Source organism: Alligator mississippiensis, chromosome 3 (genome assembly GCF_030867095.1).
Source record: "Alligator mississippiensis isolate rAllMis1 chromosome 3, rAllMis1, whole genome shotgun sequence".
In the NCBI taxonomy this organism is placed as follows: domain Eukaryota; kingdom Metazoa; phylum Chordata; order Crocodylia; family Alligatoridae; genus Alligator; species Alligator mississippiensis.
The window spans coordinates 73,342,982-73,364,340 of record NC_081826.1 but is presented as its reverse complement, the minus strand read 5'-3'; the positions used below and the strand labels follow the sequence as shown (position 1 = coordinate 73,364,340).

At 41.4% G+C, this 21,359-nt stretch overlaps 1 protein-coding gene across 1 annotated transcript in view; it reads right to left on the bottom strand.

Moving 5' to 3' along the window:
- The window catches only part of ATP6V1H (ATPase H+ transporting V1 subunit H), an 87,194-nt gene that overhangs the window by 52,682 nt on the left and 13,153 nt on the right, over positions 1-21,359 (bottom strand). Inside the window, exons 5-9 of the mRNA XM_006259937.3 lie at positions 17,981-18,094; positions 15,792-15,896; positions 13,128-13,181; positions 5,096-5,193; positions 3,283-3,475 (exon numbers count right to left, since the gene is read on the bottom strand). Coding sequence (XP_006259999.1) covers positions 3,283-3,475; positions 5,096-5,193; positions 13,128-13,181; positions 15,792-15,896; positions 17,981-18,094 — 564 coding nt within the window. The remainder of the gene's footprint in view (positions 1-3,282; positions 3,476-5,095; positions 5,194-13,127; positions 13,182-15,791; positions 15,897-17,980; positions 18,095-21,359) is intronic.

Here is a 21,359-nt window from a genome sequence, read left to right as displayed (position 1 = left end):
AAGGCAGGGTAGATATGCACCAGCTAAATAAGATATATAGAGCATAAGCTTTTGTGAATTTGAACTTACTTCATCAGAAGCTGTGAAAGGGCAAACGCAGAGCAGATCTTAACAGACCGAGTGATTTGGCTCTTCAAACGTCATAGGTAAAACATAACAAAGAGGCATTTCCTCCAAGTACAAATGTAGTGTTCTTTAAAATGCTTCTCAGGTTCTATTACTGCCTTCAACAGTTGTATACAAACTGACTGGCCAAGTGGATGAAAAGATAGTCATTTCACTCCATTACCCCTTATCTTAATTACCAAGATATTGGAAAAGCAAATGAGATTGAACAGTCACCCAAAAGTGCTAGAAACTGCTTGGAGGATACTACAGCTAAGCTGTAGTGTAGCAATTTTGTATTCTGACATAGAAAGAAACCCACAATTTCTGAGACTCAGAAGGCAGAAGGTAATTTGGGTGAAAGTGACTGTAAAATGATAGAACTGCAAACCCTTTAAAAAACAAGGGAGGAAGATGACAATAGTGAAATAAAGACAATAGATTTTAAAAAAAAAATCCTTCTTGGGTGACGCCACCGCTATTTTTTTTTTTTTTTTTAAAGGAAAAAATGGAATTCAGAAAGACAGCAATACACCAGAAAGTAGACTACACACTGAATAAGTTAATGTGATGCTGCTGCTGCAAATAAATTCAGTTCCCATTCTAGGTATCATATAGGAGTGTCTTAAGATCCAGGAGGCAATTATTCTACTCTACTTGGTACTATGTAAAAACTGGGCAGTCCAGACAGCAGCAGTAGCAGCAACAAATCATGTTTTGAAAACATGACTTAAGGAAGAAATGCTGAAATCAATCAAGAATGTTGAGTGTAGTGTAGAGACAAGACAGAACTGACATGGGACAATATACCAGTCTTGCAATTTTCAAGAAAAGAGCAAGTGTTTCCCTGGCACCCAGAGGTAGGACAATAGTGAAGTAGTTTAATTTGCATTAAGGAAAATTTAGTTTAGACATTAGGAAAATGCTTTTAATTAAGGATAGTTAGGATTTATAGAACAGGCTATCTACAGGGGTTATAGAATCCAACCGTTAGGAAAGGGAGATGAAGGGACAGGGTAAGAAAAATCAGGTACATTTGTCAATAAAGGTCTAGAGTCAGTAGGGGCTGACCTTTTGGGGCAGAGAAAGGGGATCAGAAAGGAACCGAGAGGGTGTGAAGCTAATTTGTGACGTGCCTGACAACCTCCCCATATGCCTTTTGCTTTCTGCCCCGTGTTCCCAGCCTGATCTCCTGCTTGGCTTTCTGCCCCATCTCCTCCCTGATCTGCCATGTGCCACATACAGAGGCTGCTTGTGCCATTTGTAGCAATTGTGCTGCAAGTTGGCTACTCCTGGTCTGAGTATACTTAATCATGCCTCAGTACAGGGATTGGTTATATGGTCTTCAGGTTCCTTCCAGCTCTCCACTTTTGTAATTTTCAAAAACCCTGCAGTGTCAGCATGGAGTCTGACCACATGGCTGATGAGCTAAAACAGAATTCTGAAAAACTGGGGAGGCTACTTGCAATAGTGTATTTATTTTTAGTCTGAGATGTACCACCAGATCTGCTAGAGCAGAGGTTTTCAATTTAAGGAATGTACTCCTTCTGGTGGCGGTGGCTGGACACAGAACAGGGAGGGGGGGGGGAGCCTGCACACAGCGGCAGCAGTGCGGGGTGGTAGATGGAGGAGGCAGCCGCCACATGCAAGCTCCTCTCTCTCCCCACCACATCCTACGAGGTCAGCAGAGGGGAGCTGTTGCCCTTGCCCCTCTCTTCCCTCAGCCCTGCTCCTGGGAGGTAACAGCACAGGGTGGTGGTGCTCTGTCCCTGCCCACCCATGCATTTACATGTACCCCCAGAGGTACATGTGCCCCTGGTTGATAACCCGTACTAAAGCATCAGTTCCCACACTGTGGGTCAGGAGTGATGGGTCATGCTGAGGAAAAGTTTGGGAAGCACTGTGCTGGAGGCATCTGAAGATTTTTGGACTGGTGGTTAAATTTCACTGACATAGCAATTCTGAGCAACATCCAGATTTGTAAAGAGAAGACAATGCATGAATTGGCCAAAAATTAAGCCCTGTTACTTCAATACATAATGATCTGGTATTTTGGAGTATTAAACCAAGCTAAACTTTGATTTAAGCAACTTGTTTAAAACTCTGCCCCTTCCCATTTGAAAAAGAGTAGAGGAAGAGGAGGTTATTTCTTGAAGAAGCCAATGGTGTGGAACAGGTCCAGAAAAGTTGATGACAGGAGCCACAGATGTCAGAACTTCTTTTTTGATGTTATACATTAAACAATATGTATACTAACTTTAGCCACCACACTGCCCCTGCCCCACCACACTCCCAGGGAAGGCAGGACCAACCACATGTGTCACAACCCAAGCTGCCCTCCAGCATGGGCCAGGAGGGGCTGAGGGACCCTCCAGGGGCTGGACAGAATCCCTTGGTGGGCGAGACCCAGCCCACAGGCCGTATTTTGCCCACCCTTGTGTTAAAAACTTTATAAAGCCAGCAGACCCCCCTCCCCCAATCCACAGCAGCTCACCAAAGCTCCTTACATGGCCCTTCAGCCCAAATAACTGTCCACCCCTGTTCCAACGGTATCTATCATTACTAAAATTGTCTGCCCCTCAAAAACCCATTTCATGCAACCCTGAAAAAGTTTTAATTGATAAAAATAGATTTTAAAAAATCTAAAGCAATGCTTACAAATAAACATTGATTTTATCTATCAAAATTAAGTAGTAAGTTGCATTCTGCAAATTCTAAGAATGATGTACAAGCATATAATGTCCCCCTTTCCCAAACCTAGATACCAAAGCAAAACTTTGTGAGCTACCACAACATAACAAGCTCAATGGTGAGCTATGTAAATAAAAGTTTATGGACAATTTGCATTATTCCAGGAATCAAAAATACTAGTATTTGGACTTGAAAATTGCATGCATAAGAGTTCTTTCTGCAATTCCTGCATTACTGTTAAAAAAAAAAAAAAAAATCTTAAATAGTTCTGCTGGCAGAAAGTTAACAGAACGAAAAGCTACCAATATTCATATTGGGACCTACCACTCCTATTGCAAGAAGCTGCAGAAAGATATATGCTTGTCACTCTACAAAGCAAGCATACATTACCCCCAGTTTTTTAAAAGGAAAATGGAGAGGAAGCATGTCAATTATGGTCTACAGGAACAGTTGTGCTTCATTCAAAAACAAGTTAGTTATGCTTACACGAAATGCTGCAAGGATGATTCTAGTTACTTTCTCTTTGACAGATTCCTGAAGAATATCAGACAGGACTGGAACAATATTGTATCGACGCAGATATTCACACATTTGAGGACTGAATGCCAGCAGCCACACACAGAAAATCATCTGATACTGAAGTTGAAAGCCACATTTATTACTCAGGACTCCCATGATACTGAAAAAATAAGCACATATGAGTGTATGCTTTTTTTAAAAATGGCTAAGTACCCTGTAAGAAAAAAAAAAATATTATAGGTTTAAGACCAGTGAATAGTAAAAAGAACTTTTTGGCAAAAGCTAGAGTTACACATATATAGCAGATTTATTTCACAATACCCTATGGGAATATTTGTGAAGTGCTAAGATAACCAGAGAATGTAAGTACCCATACTGAAATTTAAATTTGAGCATTATAGTTACAAAGCACATCTTCCAAATATGGACAGATGCCGCACTTTCTTTGCCTTCAAACTCAACAGAAGTGTAGGCCATTCCATGCTTTAAAAAGCACATCCAAGTAACTAACTTTATTACTTACTATTTTTGGCAAAACATGCAATTTACTCTACCTGGAGAAAAAGAGTAAGACTACTTTCTTTCTTCTTCTAGTTTAATCTTTGAATGAGAGTTTGAATTCAAATATTTACAAAATATAAACTAAACTTCTATTCCTGTGCAAGTCCTAAAAAGCAAAGCTGGACAAAAAAAATTTCTAAAAAGGAAAGTTTTCAGCTGGAAAAAGCCAATTCAATGGCAGCTACACATTTCTCAGACATACACCAATTATCAAAATTTCCACAAATTAAGACACTTCATTTCAACAGAGCCAAAGTGCTTGGCTTCAGCTCTCTCCTTTAGATACAGGTTATCAATGCATACTCTATACTAACTGCAACCAACTGAAGTGACCTTATCAAAATGTAAGCATTCCACTATGATATTTCAATATGGCTAAAACAAAAGTAATTTTGAATTTTTATTTCACAAAAAAAAGTTATATTTGTTCCAGTGTGGGAAGGACAAGTTCAAAATGTCAGTTTTCCAGTTTAAAAGGGACACCGAGTTACAAACTTTGCTCTATTAAGTAGTTTATTATAAACATTTATATATAGCCAAGTGCATGTGTGTGTGCATAATATATGTGCATTTCTGTCCAGCTCTACATGGTAGGACTTGCACATGAATACACACACACCCCGTTTTTTTGTTGTAACACTTGTGTGCGCGTGCACATATACACACATGCTACTTGTTAGAAGCTTGTTACTGGCACTGCTTGAATTTAAAGATATTTTTTTCTCTACAAAGACCTGGGCAAGGTTTAGAACAGTCTACTAACTACCTTTTTACATTTAAAAAAAATGCAACTATAATTCCAAAATGTACATTATTTCCTACATTCCATCGTCACCAATATTTGATATTTCTTCTAGATTCCAAATGGATTAAAGTTTCTACAAGATCATCAAAAAAATTCCATTTTCCAGTACCCTATGCTAACACAATATAGTACATAACAATCCCTATATATCTTGCTCCAAACTCTAAAAATACCTATGAACACCTTTAAGATATTTATAGAAGTCTTTTCTGAAGAGTCAAATACTTACAAGCTCTCAAAAAATCCACATTTGCCTTCACACATTTATTTGATCCTCAATACAGTTTCCTTGCTAACAAATACTAAGTGGCTATTTTGTAAAAATTAGACCCAAAGAGGTCAGCCAGAGAAGAGAGTCATTTGGGGGTTCAAATGAGTCTTACTGATATGTAAATATTTCTACATAATACTCACCAGTTTACACCATCTGCTTCTACCCATGCAAAGCGATATTCATTGACCCTGAGCATCAGCTGCAAGCATCCAGCAACACACTGTACGTACTGGGAACTCTTAAGCAGAAACAACAATTAAAGCCTTATGGTAGAATGAGAAAGAAACACAACTTTGAAACTAGGAAATTCAGCAGACCAGGCTAAATTACAATTCTTTATATTTTTCTGCATGCTAGTTTTCATAATTTCAAAAGTTATAGGTTCATCTCCGCAGAAAGTTAAGCAAAAATGATTAGGGGGAAGAGAGACCTTCAAGCAGATTGTATATCCATTTAAAAAATAAATAAACAAGCTAAACTCATACAATGGAGTGCTCATAATTTGATCTAAACCAGTAGAAAAGGATGCATGTAGAACTGCACTTGTAAGCATGACTGGATTTGCTTAATGCAAATGTGCAACCTCCACTAAAAAGATGACAGATACTCACACACGTAGAACAATAAATAGCAAATGTCTTCTGTGTTGTATATTAGGGATGTAAATATTGTTTAAAAAAAGTATTCCTTTAACCTCCTCTAATTATATTGGTTAAACTGTTATATTCATTAAACACTCCTGGCTAGCAGGTACAGAGCCCCAGACTGGTGCCTGCCCTGCCACAAGGGAGGGGCTGCAGATGCCTGCCCGAAGCAGCGTGGGGAGCCAGTGAGCTGAGCACAGACCTGTTTGGACACGGCTGCTTCTGGAGCCACTGCCTAGGGCCTTTGATGGAGATAATCCTGCCTGACAACACAGCCCATGTAAAAAGCTACAGATGGCAGCAGCAAGCGTCTTTCCCAGCCCACTGCAGCCACCAGCATGCTGGGAGGAAAGGAGCAGTCTAGCTTTGGGTACTAGTCCTCTCCCTCCCTTCTTCCTGAGGCACCATGTCACTTCCCTTCCCTGCTGGACTGCACCCTGCATTCTACCTTAAGTGGTAAAGCATTACCAGTATAAATATATTTATCGTTTAAACGTTTAATCTTTCACATTCTTATTTTATAAACTTTCAAAATCTGTTATGAAAATACTTGCAAACCTGAGTAAGAAATCCCTTGTGACCTTTCACATGATCTAACTGAATTGCCATTTCAGAGGGCCATCTTCAACATTTCTCCTATTAAATCAAGGTGGCTCCTAAAAGGCAAAGTACTAACAAGCTTCTTAATCTCCATGAGCAATTAGAGTCTCTGCCTGCTGATTATTTCAGCAACATATTGTGTTATGCATTTAACTTAAAGCTCAGATTCCTAAATCTAAAGGCTGACTTTTCATTTTCTCCTGGAAAAAAAAAACAAGTGTTCTGTCCACACAAACAAAAACTAGAAACATTGATTGGGAAGCCTAGAATAAGTCTTCCAATCTACTGTGGAGAGGAACAGAGTTCTCTCTTCCATTAACAAGGACTCCATTGCAGAAGTCAAAAGCCTTCTCCAACTGAAGCAACCTTCAGATGTGGCTGAAGAACTATTTTCCCCAATGCCCACGAAGGAAAGAATGGCAGATTATCGACAACTTCCCATCCAATATGCTACTGGATTGGCAGCAATAGCAGAACAACTGCAAGAAAAAAAAGAGAAAAAAAAACCTCTTCAAGTTACTCTCTGGCCAGGAATTCAGAAAAAATTGGCCATCTTCAAATGATCATATAGCATTTGTTTCTAAAGTCTTCAAAGGTCTTATCCCCATCTTTCCAATACACAAGTCAGTTTTTTTAAAGCTTGTTTGTGTATGTAGTAAGTGGCTCTCTTTTTGAAAGTGCAGAAAAGAAAAAAAAAAAAAAAAAACATTCCTAAAGGGTACGAACACTAATTTACTTTTATTCTTAGCTCTTTCATGGCATCTCTTCGTATCCTCAGATATAAGTTCAAAACCTAAAGGGAGTGATCAGTCATGCCACCTCAACATGCAAAAGAATTACAGAAAAGCAGAAGTCACACAACACACAGCTTTGAGGCCGAAACAGTACTAGTCCAACCGTAAAATCTGTTTCAGGGACTAGTTAAATGCTTATAAACAAATGTAGTATTTTCCAGACACCTGAAAAAGGCAACACACATGGCAAGCAACAACCCCAACCTTCATATGTCAGAAATCTAAATAGACACGTAAAGGGTAGGCTGAAAAAAGGGTAGAAGAGTTTTGCATAACACTTTCATTTTCAAGTACATGTGTGACAGGGGATCTCCCGGGGCCAAACTCTGTGGCCCGCCCATCTGTCACCGTGACAGGGGCCTCCTCAGGGCTGAGCTCTTCATGGCCCGCCCGCCCACCTGTCTCTGGGCAACCGCCCACTTATTTCGCCCGCCACGCCTTTGATGATAATTGATTCATATATCGATGTCAATTAAGCGGGAGGCTGCCCATTGTAGTGCCCCGATGCCAGGGGCGCTCTGCAGCTCCGACCTCCCCTAATACCGCAGCCCAAGCCTCGCAGATGGCATCATGGTGTTCTCCTAGTCACCGGCCCCATACTGGGCCCCAGAATTGTCCTAACAGGACCCCTCTCTGATCCTTCCTATCAGGCGGCCACTCTGCCTTCATCCGAGCTACCTAGCCTCCCTGAAGCTATATTCCCCTCTCGGGTGTGGTTCCCCCAGGACCTTCGGGCATTTGCCCTGGCCCACCTCCAGGCCAGTCGGGGCCCCAGGCCCCCGGCTCTTGGGCGTCCCTTGCGGTGGGCCCCTGGTCCTTTTGACCCTCTCTGGTCCTGGCTCCAGCATAGGCCAGTCGAGGGTACTATCCCCTTCGGGCTGGGTCTCTAGCCCCTCTCTCATCCTCAGGCCTCACTGTGCCACTACTCCCCATCCTCTCGGGGGCAACCGCAGCACCACGCCCATATCGCTCCCACTCTCGGGGTCCGCCCTCTCTGGGCCCCTCACAACACTGGCCCATCTAGGCCCCCCAACAAACACATGGGTAACCCACCTGGTGGTGGTGGGAGCTACGGGTTAAGGCACCCCGACCCGCCTTTCACCGGGGTGATCACTGGCCTGGTATTTCCTGGGGGCTCCTGCGCCACTGAGAGCCCCACCAGACCACCCACTCCCAACAGGGTGAAGTTTCAGGTCATGCCCAGGACCAGGAGCCTCCTACCAACCCCTTGCAGCTCCCCCTTACCTCTGGGTCGTTCACAGCAGCCCTACAGCCAGGCTATGTTGCTGCCTGCCTCCTGCAGCCAAACTGCCTTGTTTATATAAGCAGCCTAAGCCTCAAAATGGCTGCCCTAATCAGGCACCTGGAGGCTGCCAGCTCCAGGTCCTTAAGGTGGCAGAGACACCCTGTGGTCTGCCACAACATGTTTTACTGTTATAGCCATTTTATTAAACACATTTAAACAGGCTTACTTCTATATGGCATGAGAACAAAGTGCACTGTTTAAGAATTAGAAGAACTCCATCCACTAAGTCAGCAAGGCCAACCTCTTCAACAGGAATGCCACAAATTAGCCTCACACCCTCTGCAAGTGCCACTCTGGACAGGGGAAAGGTGTCTATCTGCTGCCCTGCTTTCAGCTCCCTGCCCTATCTGCAGCTGTACTCCCTTGCTCCCTCGCCCGATCTGCTGTACACATGGGCTGCCCATGCCACAAGTTGGCCACTCATGCAGTAAACTGTTCTTTGCCTGGCTTAATAATAGCCAAAACACTTTTGGAAAGTGAATCAGTCATGGATAGGGGCCCCTAAGGAGGTAAGATTATGCAAACAGCATAAGAACTGCTTAACACCATACTGGAGGCAGAGATGCAGATTGCGAATGCATACTGTAAACCAAAAAAAAAAAAAAATGGAAAGCAGACCAAAGGAAAGCTGGCATGGTGTAATCCAGGGGTTTACAACCTTTTTTAACAAGTGTACCCCTTCAGTCTCAAAGTTTCAGCTCACATACCCCTTTATATATTTTTCTTGTTTTTGGGGGGTGGGGGGACAAATCAAGGCCCCCCACAGTGAGGGAGGGAACAGGAATGGTAATGGGGCTGGGGCAGGCGCTGCATAGGCAGAGGGAGAAAAAATTATTGGGTTGGGGGGAGGGGGCGAGTATGCACATGCACACGCACCCCCCCCTCCCCAAGCAGGTAAGTCTGTGGGGGAAGGGGAGGGGAAAGGGCCATGGGGAAGGCTGATAGATGCCTCTGCAGTGAGGGAGAGAGTGGGGCAAAGGCAGGAGCTGGGGTGAGTGGTGTGCTGCTGCTAGACCTCACCATGGTGGCCATAGCAGTGTGATGCTCCCTCCCACACTGGGTCCTGCCCACTGGGCTGCATAAGTGACTCCTGCCCAGAGCTAGTCAGCCCAGCTGCAGCCCTATGCCCCGCTGCGAGCACAGAAACCTCAGAGATATCCCCTTTACCCGCTCCACCCCCCCGCCCCCTCCCGGACACGTTCCCTGTGTCCATACACCCACCCCCTTCCTCACACGCTGGTGGGCAGTGGGTTGGGAGGGAGGAGCAAGTTTACACAAGATGAACAAACAGAAATAATTTCCCAGGAGTTTGGTATCTCATACATATATATGATGCATACTGCGAACTAAAAAAGGAAAGCAAACCAAAAGAAAGCTGACACGGTTTAATGCAGGGGTTTCAACCTTTTTAACAAGTCTACTGCTTTGGTCTCAAAGTTTCAGCTCATGTACCCCTTTGTATTTTTTTCTTGTTTTTAAAGGGGAAGAGGGGGTAGATCGAGGCCCCCATCATTTAGCATTTTCTTATTAATACCCATATTAAGTCAATGAAGCTAAATGAATCAACTAAATTAACTTAAAAGATTCTGTAATTACCAGAACGATAAACTGCACTGACTGCAGTTTAAAGTAAGTTTGCAGTGTACATCTGTGTGCCTCATTTTGGGAATCTTTGTTGCTGTTGTGACCAGAATAATTTTCATCTCTCCCAAATTCTAAGCTACCTTCACTCATTTGCCAGAAAAGTACTCTTTAGACCTTTGGAAGATAGTTCCAAATATTTTTGTTTCCTGGTGCCATCAACTGGTAACATCATGTAATACGGCTTTGATTCAAAATATTTTGTTACCTGACATCAAAAGATCTTTGCAGTCAAAACATCTCTACTATTGAACCTGGTGCAGTTAAACCATTATTCATGTATCTACTGCCAATTCAGCCATGTTTATTCCTCCAAAATGAAATACTGATTTTAAAATAATTAAATTGTATAATTACATCCTTATATCACAAGAAAGTTTCCTGAAAAACTATGGTTTTAGAATTTCACAGTTTTGAAAACTGCAGATTCATTTTCATGAAAATGTATCATTTCAGCTACAAACAGTGTTTAAATAATTTTAAATAGCATCTGAAACAATTCATGTGTGTCTAAACACAATTTAGAAAAGCAGATAAACTTTGGGGGGGAGGGAAAAAAAAGGGAAAAGGCAAGATTCAGAATTGAAATATTGATGGTTGATGCTTCAAAGGATCATGAAAGACATACTGTAAATAAGATTGGCTTGCTTTGCAACTACAAACCACCATTTTTTTAAATCTATAATTTAAGCTTTTCTTTAAGAACTTTCCAATTTCATATCAGAAGTTTTAAATATAAAGTTTTCCTGACAGCCACAGAATTCATCTTCACACAGATTTAAAAAAGGTGTATAATGCCTTTAAAAAGGTCATAAGCAATAGGGCTTTATTATAATGGGGAAATTAACTGCAGTTCTTCTCATCTATAAGTGATACATCTCTTTAAGACTATAATGAGAGCAGTGGACTATCCACAGTCCTTAAACATTTTTCTTCAAGAGTCGTTGTAGCTTAGTGTGGCAGTGGATCTCAATCTTTTTTAGACTCCAGGCCTGCGTCCAGACAAGCAAGCACGTGCCTGTTGTGGCGTATCAAAGCAGTTTGAGATGGCACAGGAGGCATGTTAGGAATTTAAAAAAAAAAAAAAAATAATAAAGAAAAAAAGTGTTCCACAAATATGCAGGGGAAATCCCAGTATCAAAGGAAAAAAAAAAAAGCCAGAAAAAAGTGGCACAGGGCACACTTCTGGAGCATGCTCTGAAACAATCAGAGACTCTGTCCTCAAAGATGATGCTCTAGCATGCGGCCAGATCAGCTCTATGCCTGCCATGTGGCCCCTGCTACTCCCAGCATGCTGAGGCAGCGTGCTAGAGCAAACAGAAGCAGGGCAGAAGCAGACCCAGGGTCTGTTCCAGTTAAGCACAGATGTGTGGGTGCAGGGGACTGTGGATGGGAGGACAATGTGGGAGAGGTGGGTCCGCTGCCCGCCTCCCTCCACAGCACACAGCCCCCTGCAGCAGCAGGCTGTCAGGGCACTCGTAGCCTGCTGCTGACAGAGCCCCCCAGCAGCATGTGGCACCACCTGAGATACAGAGGCTCCACATGGTGCACAGAGCAGCCTGACTTGTGTGCCTTCAAACAGGACCAGACCAGCTCTTGCTGCCACCCAGGGCTCCTGACACCACAGGCAAAAGCTGTGTGTCATCAGGCTGGGCTGGCTCCTGCCTCATGGTGTGCAGGGCACATGGAGGCAGGACCTGGCCCAACCCAATGGCACATGGCTCCCATCTGCAGTGCCAGGAGCCACCAGTGCCGGGCTCAGAGCCTTCCTACAGCAGCCTGGAAGGAAGCTGTCCTGAAAGGGAAGGGGCTTGCCCAGCCCAGTCCTGGAACAGCATGAGAATTGCTGGGTGTGGAAATAAGTTTAATCAGGTCTCTTACTTGACTAAAAGAGAGAGAAAGAGGAGAGAAAAAGATGCTGATGCTATGTGTTTTAAAATGTTCTAAGATAAGGAAAAGCCTTCATGCCTTGTTTTGTCTGTGTGCAGATGTTAACCGCCTCCTTTCTAGGAACCAGAACCTGATAGCTGTTCCCAAAACACAATGCGTTTGCTGAAAAAATACACTGTCCACATGTGACAAACAAATGATCAACTTCTTCCTGTTTCTTCAAGGGTGCTCTGTCTGAACCATGCATCTTTTCTCACTGTCTAAAGTATAAATACACTTGTAAACTTATAGAGTTCAGAGTTCCTTTGAGAACCCTCCTTGTGATCACTTGTATAGCTCTAAATAAACCAAGATGGCTCTGTCAATTCTGATACAACCAGAACGCAAAGTTTGATTTCTTCCACAAGGGGCTTAGCCACAGGTACAGGGGAGCAGAACAGCAAGGGCTGGCACTGCTCAGAGCCACAAAGCAGCAAGTGGGACAGCTACAGCTAGACTCATGTCCTGGTGCTGGGAAGGAGCTACTGCCAGGGGGGAGCTAGTGGGGGACAGGCAGGGGCTGCAGGTCAGGAGTGAAGGGCAAAGGCAGGGCACTGGCATCCCAATGCTGCTTGGTGTCCCAGATTCTGGTGAGCAAAAGGGACAAGGGAAGCTCCAATTTTTCTATGATAAAAAACAAAAAGCAGATGCCAAAGTGTATGGATATTTAGAATTCATTTTATTATGGTGATAGAGGCACTGGTAGGCTTCCAAGTTGCTTTAAAATTGTAAATATAATCATAATTCTATTATATAATATAGCTGCTTCTCTCTCTCTCTGTATGTAGATATGGTATGTATGTATAGTGGTGTTTCATTTTAAAATTGCAGAACATGGATTTTCCTGAGTGAATTTGTTTGTTTTTTAAAATAAGAGAATTTGCAGTTTTTAAATAGGGAACACCAGGATCCCTGCTGGTGAGGCAAGTGGCAGGACCCAAGTAGAGGAGCCTATCCAGAGGCAGCTGAAAGGCAGAAAAGGGATTCTATACATGGAAAATTATGGGGCAAAATATTAATATTTTCCATGTATACTGTCTAACTATTCAGGAGGGTGAGGAGGTCGCCTTTGATTCAGGTAAACAAAGTGGTATAAAAATAAGATCCCAAATAAAACAATTTAAGTTGTAAATACAGAAACAAGATTAACCCCTTTCTTCAGCCACCTCAAAACATAGTTTTTAGGATTTGGGGCCTGTTTAAACCTGACAGTGATGCAGAATCCTAGTTAATTTACAAATTCCAAACAAATACTTACATCACTTGTGGAGACTGCTCCTGTTTCCATGGCACCGCCAGTACCACGTAGTTTCTAGTCCAAAACAGAAAATTAGCTTTTTAAAAAAAACATTGCTACTGAATACATTTGAGAGCCAGAATTATCCCCAACTCTTGTAGGATAATTCCTATAATTAATATTGTAATTTCAGAATGTATACACTGTACAGACAGAAGTATGCTGGGAAGATTTTTTTAAATGTGACAGAGCTATATATGACTAGGCCATTTCCTAATGAAAAAAATTTACTTTATGTGATTAGAATGAATGTAACAGCAACTCCCTAACAGATATCCTCTTGCATACAACCCCATATTTTGGATTAATTCTGTTGGCATAAGGGCAGTTACACAAAAATCATATAATACATATTGTTAGCATTACAATAGTGTTAAAGAGGTGCATTCAAGTAGGTATTCTCATCTAAGTATTGGAACTCAGCACCTCTCAGTATTAGTTTTCAGGTGGATAGGGAGGGAACAATGCAACTTTGCCTTGGATAAATGAATTTCAGTTAGATCATAAAAAACATCAGAAAGCAGAAGCAAAAAACTCATCAGCACAAAAAAAAACGAAGCGTGACATTAGTGGCAGTGAAATACAATATTATCAAGTTGACATAATTTATGAAGTTTCTTCTGTACAGTGAAAAAAATCACTTTCGAGGTATTATAAAAATGTAAACTTAAAAGGAATACACATATACTTTTAAAATTACTGCTACTATGTTGTTTCTATATCTTCTTCAAAGTATGCGAAGGATTTTTAAAGCAGTTAAAAGTTCCAAGTTCCAAAGGAACAGCTTTGTTAAATTAAAAACAAAAAACAACATACCATGAAATTCAAAAACATTTTTAAAACCTTAAGATCCTTGCTTATAAATGAAGAGGAATAAAGGTATTATATTTCCCCAATGTATTTGAAGATTCTTTGAATAAACCGTGTCCCAAAACCTACTTAACTGAGGCTCCACCCTCTTCAGAATGTAAGTCTCACTCCAATGACCATAACAAATGCCAAATGCCATTTTTAAAGGAAAGTAACACAGGCACACTTAAAGACAAGAACACTACATTTTTCGTCTGTGGGTCAAGCTTTGGCTGGGATGATATAATTGGCGATGTTTCTGTTTTGAGCAGGGGGGTGGACTAGAGGAGCTCCTGAGGATCCTTCCAACCTTAATTTTCCATGATTCTAAGACAGTGAGTCATTCATAATGTACTAGAATTATTGCCAACATGCCAATAATTCTCAATTATATCAAGATTTGTTTCTGAGATTCCCTGAAATGCCACTGCATTTCTAGAAAGAGACAAGAAATAGGTGTATGGTACTCGTTTGCTGCCAGCAAACACAGAGTTGAAGTCAAAGCATGATTTTTCTCCTCCCAAGTGCCAGGCCTCCAAAACAAAAATGTAGTTGGGGGGGAGGGGGAGGAGGGGAAGGAAAAAACAAAAACAAACAAACAAAGCCCAGTTTCCCCTCAGTCACCAGGGACTGCAACTCAACAAAAATATAGAACATATTGTAGCTTGTCCTCCTGTAGCTACATCAGTCAAGAATTCTAATGCCAGGAAGTCAATCACCTTAATAATGAAGGCTGAATAAAAACATGCTTCTCTCTCTCTCAAAATACCCTCCTTTTTCTAGCATAACATGATTTTAATATCCCTTCAAAAGACGGTCTGCTACATAAGGAAATGATTTTGTTTGTGCGAAGTGTATGCACCCTTCCCAACAACTGCTAGGGTCAGCTTATGCCTTCCCCTAGAAAAAACTAACTTAAAGGGGCATGTAGCATAAATAAAATAAAGCAGAGACCCTTTAAACAACATAGCCTAATTTTGGTCACTAAATGCGTGCTCAAACAGAAATGTCTTGTAGCACTTCTGGAAGACGTTCAGGCTTGGTCTCTGGCTTATGTCAAGAGGCAAAGAGTTCAAGAACTTAGGAGCGACTGCTGAAAAATGACCTCCCATGCTTTTTCTCCAAATGGACTTGGCAAACTGATGACATTGCAGGAGGTTGCTCTTGGCAAACACTAGGGGTGGCAATGAGTTTAAGATGACAATACATTCTATATGTAGGTCCCAGGCTGTTTAGGACTTATAGATTAACACTAGCATTCCAAATTGCGTGTAGAAAAGTTACTGAGAGCCAATACAGTCTCTGGAAGCCTCGAGTTATGCTCTCCTGGTGAACCACCCCCATTAGAAGGCAGGTACCTCATTCTGCAGCCACCTCTGAACGGTTTTCAATAGCATAACAGTATTCAAGCCTACCAATGTCTCCTCATTCCACATCTCCATACAGCCCAGCAGCTTCATATACATAGAGCAGGAGACGAGACAAGCCCCTGGAGGACACCACTGAAAAGCTCCCAAGGAGATTATGAGCCCTTGCCCATTACTGTCCTCTGGGACTTCCCTGCTAGAAAACTTTGAACTAAATTGATTCCATTCTTTAAATTATTCAAGAGAAATGCCTCCACTGAAGTCCAAAGGGGTTTTTCTCCCTCCTCGCCTTACATTTCTGTTTGTACAACTATTCATTTACACTTGTATACCCTTGTAAAAAGATTTTAAAAATTAGTTAAGAAAGGCTGAATTTATTTTAAGAGGTTTTTTGTTTTTTTTTTTTTACCTGTGAACTAAATTGACTTTTAATCCAGTTGAAGTAGTAATTCAAATCACTGCCTTCCATCAGTTCTCTTCCCCAGGCAGCCAGTTTTGCAATAATTCTTGCTGCCTGAAAAAGAACACAGGAAACAGAACTTCAAATTGATAAAGAAATTTTGAGCAGATAAAGGAAATCTGTGCAGATAAATGGATCCTATAATAATAGCATATGTTCTAGAAACTGACTTTAGAGAAAGCTGCTGTTTTAGTCCGTTTAAAGCATACATTTTCAGAAAGCAATTGCTCTCCTGACTTCACCAACTTAAGTAGCAATATCTGATGAACCATGGTGACAGAGGGGGTGCAAGAACATCATGGAAACAAGTAGAGTAGCAGAAGTGAATCCACAAGCCACAGTTCAAGCAATAGCCTGCAACTGACATCTTGAGGAGACAGTTATCAGTTAAAGAACCTATTCCAATTGGGTATATAATACTTGCATCCCAGTATGTCTAGTTCCATGCTGTTGTACCCAAAATTCTTCCAATATCCAAGCTAACTCACTTAAAGCTATCTCAGATGCATCAATACTATACTGCAATTCACAATACAGACATACACATACTTTCAAGGCCATCTCTGCAGAAAGCCAGTTAAAATCCTGCAGCAACAGCTCTGCACTCTCCAGCACTTATCATAAATTCTGATAACATTTTGATCAAACTCATGATCAATTCTGATCACTTTATGAAAACCCAAACTTCTCAAACAATGTAAGTCAAGAGTAAAATCAATGCAGCAGCCTGTTTATGTCCAATATTATATTGCCCCTAAATTCCATGCATATTAAAGACTTAACAATGGACTATTTTTAAAAATTGAAATTAATAAATTGGGGGGCAAGCTGATCACTTATAATCTGGCAAAATGTTCAGCTGGACCTTTGATGCACAGCAAATTCTTTTTTTGCATAAGGAGAAATTGACTTGATAACAACTATTAACAGCAAACTGACTAATGGTGTAGAAATTCACACTAGGTTTTTCAAGCTGCCATGCCAAACTGATTGGAAAGTTGAGAGTTTATGTTGAGTTATCTGAAGGCTCAGAAAAGGCAACATTTCACAATTTTACACTGGCAGAATGTGTGTCTAGGCAGGGAGCTGCTCTGGGGCCAGGAGCTCATGGTGGTGAGATCCGCTGCCTGCACCGTCTGCCCTGACTCCAGACTACACTGTCACTGCCGCAAGATCCTGGCCCCGGCCCTGGCACAGCTCCCTGCCCAGCCACGGTCCCTGCCAGTGCTGCTGGAGCCAGTCTCCATGGAAACCCTGGCCATGTGCTGTCATGGCCTAGCCGCTGTTGGGGTCTCCATGAAAGCCAGCCGCAGCGACGCAGGTTGGGGCTGCTGGGAAATGAGAGTCCAGGCACCACTTTGCCCATCTCTGAAGTAATGGATCCTATAGTAATAGTGTTGCAAAGTATAAGAGACTTGGTATATATATGAAGTACTTCACCAGTTACAGCACTGCTAACAGAGAATTGTTCTTAAAGAACTGTTGAGAATTCCTTTGCAAGCAGTTTTGTTTAGAAGTCATTTTTTATCTGAATACCATGTTAAGGCCCCAAAGTAACGGATGCTGTTCAAATTTTCAACAGACATGGTCCTTTCCCTACAAAACAATTTAATTTGAAACAAAGCACAAAATGTTAGAACTAGTGAAGCAACATGGAAGACAAAATCCTTCACAGAAAAAAAAGTCAACTAATTCCAAAAGGTGTGCAACGTAGAGTCTAATGCTTGTCAAATGTCATACAAAGTCTAAATACAACAGTCTACTAGGTCTGGTTATTATAACCTTAATAAACCCCTCCTACACACAACACATACCTACTACTGGGGAGATATCCATATCAAAAGTAATGATCCAAAAAAAAAAAAAAAGTTAGTTTCATAAAAGACTTATTAATTCACAAGAAAAAAGACAAGCTATACAAGGTACTGACACAGACTTCAAAACAAAACTAAAATCAGGAAATATGCATTTTAGAACAAGTGGCCATTCAAAATTTGTTCTGCAAATACTCTAGCTTAGAAAAGAAAACCCTTTCCAGAAGCTTCAGTTTAATAATTCATCTACAAGCTCCCAGGGAAAAAAAAAAAAGTTAAAATCTTGCCCCACAATGTTAGGAATTTAATATATTTAAAGCTTACCATATGCACAGTGAAAAGATCTTGGCGGTTCAACATTGGCAGGAAATAAGACCATGCAGTGTTCTTACCACGTTTTGCGTAGTCAAAGAAAATACTAACGCGCTGATGATTTTCCTGCAAAGGGGAAGTAGGGGGAAGCTTGTAAATATCAACTCAAGATCTCATGGTATTTTTTCATTACATTGCCTTATGTCCTCCGAGGGTACTTATCATATGCCCTGTAAATTCTCTCATTTCAATTACTATCATTTTCTTTTTTGCTCAAGGGAAAAGCACTGCATTTATTCATATACCATACACCTTCCTGCCCACCTCCTCCCTTCCCCCACCTCCAAAAGGAGTGGTGGAAAATTAAAAGGATGAGTCTTGAAAAAAAATTTCTGCAGGAACTCGTGCTACCTGGAGCTGGGGCAGGATTCCTCTCCTTAACTTCACTTCCCATTCCCCTGCTGTGCAGCCAAAAATTACTGGTTTCACCTTCTCACACCTGCTGGTCAATTAAGGCTTTTACAGTGCTGGTCTGCATACAATTCAGATGCAGCTGAGAGAGGGTTCACCTTATAGCTGTTGCAGTAGGAATGCCACCCACAGGGCATCAGCCTCACCCACCGCTGTCCCAGGACCTTGCAACTCTAATTTATTCTACAAGATACAAATTTATCCTGGCTTCAGCAAGTAAGATTCTGCCTGCTCCCCAGTCCTGTTTTTTTCCTTCCTTCCCAAAACAAGGCGTCTTATTCACAGGCATGTTTATAAATCAGGGTAAATACCCTCTTGGCTCCATCAGAATGACAGATTACAGATTAGTCAAAACCCACATTTTCAGAGGAACCATAAGCCTACATCCACTGGAGATTGATCTTTAAGCATAATTTTTTTTTCTCCAAATTATTTCTTGCAGACATACAAGACACTTGTATACATTGGTGCAAAAAAGCAACATGCATTTTCAAGTGTTTCCATATGCATTAAAGTATTCTAAATGGCCCAGAAAAAACTGCTCTGGAAGGTTACAATTGCCACACTTAATCAGATACAGGTTTCCAAGCACAGCTGTACAATGCCAAGTACAAGTTGGTATGGGTATACATAGATTTTAGAAAGTGCATCAACCCATAGTTAAAATTGAAATCACAACTCTCTTTCATGAGGCATTTAATTTAACTTTACAATTAAAGCAGATGGCCACCAAAATGTAACCAACGCAGAATTAAATCTCAACAATCATTTTAGTTCAGGTTTGTTAAATGTAATAATTCAGATTAAATGTAAATAATATACAATTTGCAATAGTTACTCATTTCCTAATAACCAATAGGTAGCTATGAGAGTTGCTCATTCAAAATAGCTTTCAATGGAAAAAAACCAAGAGGTAATTAAATATTGTATATTTTAATTCTTCCATTCAAAATAGAGAATGAACATTAGAATGCAAAGTCTTGAATATCATTGATACTAGTCTGCAGTGTTCACTGATGTTTGCCTCTCAATGCTCTTCCTGTCTCTTCTAGGGCTTGTTTTAATTAATTCTTTCTATCAGCAGATGACCAGAAGGAAGGGAAAGCAAAAGCAAGGGAGAGAAAACACACATGAAAGAGACGCAAGGGAATAATGGAGTAAAGTTCAAGAAGCACTAAAAGGATGAAGGGACATGAAGACTAGAAAAATATCAAGGGAGTCGTGGAAAAAAATCCCTCTAGGACTCTAGCAGAAAAGAGCATCAGTGTCTATCAAGGGATAACTAGAAGCTTTAAAACAAGGCTTTTATGATACACCCTAGTAAGCATGCCAGCATTATGCAGTGCTCCCTGGACACGTGTACACATGCTATTAATGCACTGTCAGCTTACTGAGCAGTAAAGTACTGCACAGTAAGCTTTCCCTGGGAGCATGTCTACTCATCTGCCTGTCAGAAACAAATTTGCTCCTGACATGAGAAGTTCAGTGCATAGCAAATCCTGCCCTGCTCCACCCCACTACAGCATGCAGGGGGAGCTCCAGGTGCCAGCCTGGGGCTGGCAGGGGGCACTGGGGTCAGGCCTGGGAACTGGGGAACAGGGGAAGCAGTCCCACCTTTGGGGCAGCTACCTCCCAGGCCTACACCCCTGGCCCAGGCAGCTGCCTCCTGCCTGGCCCCTGCTTCGAGATCTCAGAGTGGGGGCCGGGATACTGTTGCCTGCCCCAGGCAGCTGCCTGCTGCCCAGTCACTGTCTGATCAGCCAACTGAAGCAGGGGCTAGGCACCAGGCTGATGCCTGAAGCAGGGGACAGAGTTTCCCTACCTACTGCTGCCTGAGCTGACCAGGAAGAATTTGCTCCTGGTCAGCTGTCTACGCATGTACCACTATGCAGTAGTTACTGTGAGGCAACTCTACTACTTGTATTTACAGGTAGTAGCCAACCGCACAGTAAATTAATTTACTACACAGTAAAGTGCTGCATGTATAGATAGTGACATTTTACCAAGTAGTAGATTAGTCTACTGCGCAGTAAAGCATCTCATGTAGCTGCACCCCCTGTCTAACATCTTTTCTCTTTCTGCATATCTATTCCCTTCCACCCCCAAGATTAATGAAATTAGCACCAGTAAAAATAAAAGAGTACAACGATGTGGGTATCAAAAAGGGAGCCAGCCATGACCCGCAAAGTTAGATTAGATGTATATGTCAAAAGAGAAGATTACCCCTTCCCTTTATTTAGAGTGAAGGGAAAGAAGCGAATTTTAGCAACAAGGTTAATCTGCTTCTTGCCTCTGACCCTAAATAAAGGAAAGAGGTAATTTTAGTAACAAGGTTAATGGAAGAGAGGTATTAGTGGAATAATAAAAATGTTATTGGGCTTTAAGATACTCAGCCAGCTAAGAAGCTTACTCTTCTACTTGTTAAAGTCTATTTTGAAAGGAATGGCTAGAATACAATAAATCCTGGGATAAAAAAAGAAAAAGAGGGGAACAGATTCTATTAGGTGCTGTCAAGAACAGAAGTTAAACACACTATAAAGGATTTTTTTTCTTTATTCTCCTTCAGGTATGCTTCAATCCAGTGCAACCCTAAATTATAGTGAATAAAAGTCATTTCTATTTTAAAATCCATCCTTTTATTTAAGAACTTGGAAAAAAATACGATCAGTTTAGTGATCATTAACAAGTTGACTGAAAAAAAAAAAAAAAACCACTTGAAATTAAAAATATTAAAGTAGTTTACATCTGTGCTAAGAAATTTTAAGAAAAATAAATCCAGTGAGCTAAAAAGGAAGGGCTAAATTTGTACTACCAAATGATCAATTGTTGGTGGCATCCTCTTACCTAATCTTTCACCCTGGGTGTGGAAAAGCTATGATCAAATCCTTCCTCTGCCTGAGAGTACCTGAAGGCTAAAGTT